General features: G+C 31.6%; 1 protein-coding gene across 1 annotated transcript in view; it reads right to left on the bottom strand.

The window, feature by feature from the left end:
- Window positions 1-222: 222 nt before the first annotated feature.
- Window positions 223-4,340, bottom strand: part of LOC106879413 (coiled-coil domain-containing protein 13) — an 84,781-nt gene continuing 80,663 nt past the window's right edge. Inside the window, exons 12-13 of the mRNA XM_014928969.2 lie at window positions 2,900-3,103; window positions 223-1,262 (exon numbers count right to left, since the gene is read on the bottom strand). Of these exons, the coding sequence (XP_014784455.1) occupies window positions 1,122-1,262; window positions 2,900-3,103 (345 nt within the window). The 3' untranslated portion in view covers window positions 223-1,121. The remainder of the gene's footprint in view (window positions 1,263-2,899; window positions 3,104-4,340) is intronic.

Consider the following 4,340-nt stretch of genomic DNA (forward strand, 5'->3'; position numbering starts at 1 on the left):
AAACTACAAAACGTGTTGTTTACTTATTTTTTGCTTATCAAATGCTTAAAAGCTTAAAACACATGCTATTGTGATGTTGATACTGCTTTGTTGTCTTATGATTGCAGTCATGCACAAAATGGGTAGAAATTATCAAACTTCTGAAACTTTCTTTATAAACTTTTTCTAGAACAAATGAATCAGGCTCTGAGATTCGGAGGGAAAAATTACATCAATAACACCAAATTTGAAAATTTTTACTTAATTTTAAAATTACAAAATGTGCAGCCAAACAGAAAAGCTACAAAACAGATATGTTATATCTGACAGGCTGGTGGGGAATTCTATCAATAAAAACACATGAACTGCTTCTAATGTTTAAATTGTATGTACTGTCAATTTATACTTTGCTTTCTTTGATTTATTGTATTGCCTACATAATACAAATATTGAAGTCAATATAGCAATGACATGTAATAGTTAACCCAGGGCTATAGTAGAAGCTACTTTCTCAAGGTGCCATATTGTGGGACTGAACCTGAAACCATGTGGTAAGAAAGTAAAATTCTTACTATACAGCCACATCAATGCCTATACCATGTCTGCACCTATGATATCTTTAAATCCCAGCTGTCTTCCTAGCTCCTCCCTGTGATCTGCCTTCCATAAGTTTTAACATAAAATGTCCAATGGTGCCTGCATGTCGCATTTTTCACCAGCCTCAGAGCAGTTCCCACATTCAGTAACCATACTTCATTTCTGTGTAGCACTACAAGTATGGTATATGCTTCATATTAGTCTACCATTTCCACAGAAAAAGTCTTTGCTTCCAAATTTCCATCACTCTCTTTTACTGAAATAACAATACTTTTATGACAGATTTTACTACAATACTCCTCAAGTAAAATCAGAAAACTATGTTTGCTTTTGTTATTTTTTAACTTGTGAGTTTGGAAACAATATATATATTTCACTCACACACACGGAGTTATATACACACACACATATATAAATATATGCATATATAAATATATGCATATATACATGTGTGTGTGTGTGTGTGTGTGTGTGCATGTGTGTGTGCATGTGTGTGTGCATGTGTGTGTGTGTGTGTGTGTGTGCGTGTGTGTGTGTAATATTTGTTAAAAATCTTGGTTGTTAATATCACTTTGTATTGACGTTGCCTCTGACATTTGAGAGAAATCCCCATTACAATTTTCACCAGTATTTATTATCACAGAACCACAAGTGGCATTCTCAAAGGTTATATTACAATTGGGACACTGGAAGAGAAAATAAAAGAATTTCAGAAATTGCATATTATTTTACATCTTCATTAAATTATCTAAAATAGCTATATGAAAAAATTATGAAAATATTAATTTAAGCAATGTAAACAGTAAAACTGCCATGTTATTAAGTAAGTGAGAAAAGCGAGCTGCAAATCTGACATTGTGAAGTCATACGATACACATCATTAGGAAGATTAGTTAAATGAGTCTTTATATGTGCAGTATGGCAGTGTAAACTTAAGCAACATGAACCAAATTCCAGAGATATAACTGCTGATATAGACAGGCAATACAATTAGTAGTAGTGGTAGCATTGGTGGTAGTGGTGGTGGTGAGGATGACGACGACGAGGATAGTGTGATGCTTCCTTTCATACACTTAAACATTACTGTTTTTTATGCTCACCTCATATTATTTCTGTAGAGAGATGCTCTTTCTTGCCTACAAAAACTGATGGTCTCTTATTATTCAAACTATATGACTACACTACAGGTGCAGAAGTAACACTTTTTTTTATTTGTTTTTATAGTTTTCTACTGTAAAAATTTCTATTTTTTTTAGTTTTATTTTATACAATTTTGTATATATTTTATAATGCATCATTTCTTTGTGTGAAAGCATGTGGCTTAGTGTTTAGGATATTTTGCTCATAACTGTAAAGACATGAGTTCGATTCCTGGTAGAGCATTGTGTCCTTCTGCAAGACACTTTATTTCACATTGCACCAGTCTATTCAACTGGCAAAAATAAGTTCTACTTGTAATCCAAAATGGCCAACCTTGTCCCATTCTGTGTCACACTGAATCTTCCTGAGAACTACGTTAAGGGTATGTGTGTTTGTGGAGTGCTCAGCCACTTGTGCATTAATTTCACAAGCAGGCTGTTCCATCGATTGGACCAACTGGAACCCTCATCATTGAAACCAACGGAGAGCCAGGCCATCATTTTTTTCTCTTTATTTCAGGAATTTTGAATAAATGTGGCTAAGTGATTAATAAAAGAACAAAGAGTGAAAGCAGTTCATGTTCATTACCAAAATAACAACAATGGAGTAAAGCCACTCATTTGTTACCAGCAGAATTTAACATTCAGCAAGTGGAGAGCTGAAATATCACAAGCTTGATTAGAAAATGTGAAAGAACAGGAAGCATAACTGATGCCCCAAGAACAGGAAGGCCAGTTTCAGCAACAAGTTTAGAAAAGTTCAATGAAATAAAAGATTCATTGTTGAGCACTCCTCAAAAATTTAGTGCATTTTGAATATATCAATTAGTTGATTAATCATAACAGATCATGTTGTTTAAATGAGACAATACTTATAAACTTCCTTAAATTATTATAGTTCATTTTCATTCAATAAAAGTTAATAAATATAAAAAGGGCATTACTTTTGCTGCACCCCGTTTTACTGTATCGCCCCCTAGTACTAAATAAGTCATTTAAACATACCATCTGACCCATAAGAGAAGAAAGAGCACTCTCTGTATTTCATTTTATGGTTGTTCATATTTTGGGCTTCTTTAAAACATCTGCTTGAGATTCTATAGCTCCTTTTATACACCTACCATTTGCAATGCTGAGTTTCTTCGTGCATACAGTGATAATTGTATACATTCTATTTTACTTACTTCTTGAAATAATGACTGGTTAATTTGGTTTTCAAGGTGTTTCAACTTTTTATCTTTTTCCTCTATAATCATCTTTAACTGGTTCACAAAATTATCATTGTTCTGTTTTTTCACAACCATCTCACCCATCTGCTGATGTACTGATTCTGGCTTTGAGATACAAATGTTATTTTCAATCATCTCTTTCATGCGACCATGCTGATTCTAGAATAAAATTAAAGAAAATTAATTATATTTCATATTGTATTTTTATGAACAATGTCATTTTTGCTTCTGTTGAGCTAATGGAATTTACATAACTACGTTCATTCCTTTAAATAAAAAAAGAAAAGAAAACTGCATGTTGTTGACCAAGTTCATCTGGAACCTCAAAAGGAGGAATATAGACCATTCTATTTTGTGGGTTTATTATAAGTAGTGCTCTTCTTTATGGAGGGGGAGCTGTAATTTGTGCTTAATGGGAATGACTGAATTTCTCAATTGTAAATCTAACCTAATTAACAAACATAACAAGTTATTAATTCATTGTTCTGACTTATTTAACAAATCATCCTTCAAATTTCCAAACAAAAATCTCACATAACTAACTTTCCTGGGCATAAATCAAATTGATGCCTATGTTATCTTATTAGAGATTTTCCTTTTTTCTTAAATTACTTACTATGCGATATACCAAGTACTTTTTTCCTAATTTTTAATCTTTAATTATTTAATTGAAGTCACTTTAACCATAGTAAATCTTCGTTTTAGGATTTTGTTTGCAAGATTCTTTATGTGAGTTCGTGTATTGAAGCATATTTTGCTGTCTGGAGAGAGTCATTCTCTTTTAGTGCTTTATTATTTAACTCACTCACCAGTAAAATTTCCACTCGTTTACTTATTTAGTAGATCTGATATTTCACAAAAGGAATAGAGAGGTGGCTAATTAACTTACAAATTCCACATTTAGTTACTATGCACCCACTTGACCTTTCCCTTGTTCCTTTTCCTTCTTTTTCTAGGTGATTTAATTGCCTCACTACTACATACTGGTCAGCAAATAAAATTGTTAGACAGTAGTAATCTTCTCTAAGCTACATTCTCACAGACTAACATACAAAAATGAAGCTAAATTACAATAATTTAATCTATTTTCATCAATTAATTAATTTATTTATTTATTTTATAAACATCGTAGTTTAATCTTATTCTAAATATGTAATATATCCTTTATAATCTCGTGCTAATTTATACACATTCTACTATTGCAAACTATAACTACAACAATTAGTAACATAAAATAGGGTTTATATAAATACATAAATCGGCTAAACTTATTATATAAGTAATTTAACTTATGTCTGCATTTAATTTTTCGTTCATCTAGGGAATTAATCAATTTTTTATTATCAGTTAATAATATCTCCTAAGTTTGTTTACAGTTGTTAGTTTAGTGTCAATT

Source organism: Octopus bimaculoides, chromosome 4, assembly GCF_001194135.2.
Source record: "Octopus bimaculoides isolate UCB-OBI-ISO-001 chromosome 4, ASM119413v2, whole genome shotgun sequence".
NCBI classification, from domain to species: domain Eukaryota; kingdom Metazoa; phylum Mollusca; class Cephalopoda; order Octopoda; family Octopodidae; genus Octopus; species Octopus bimaculoides.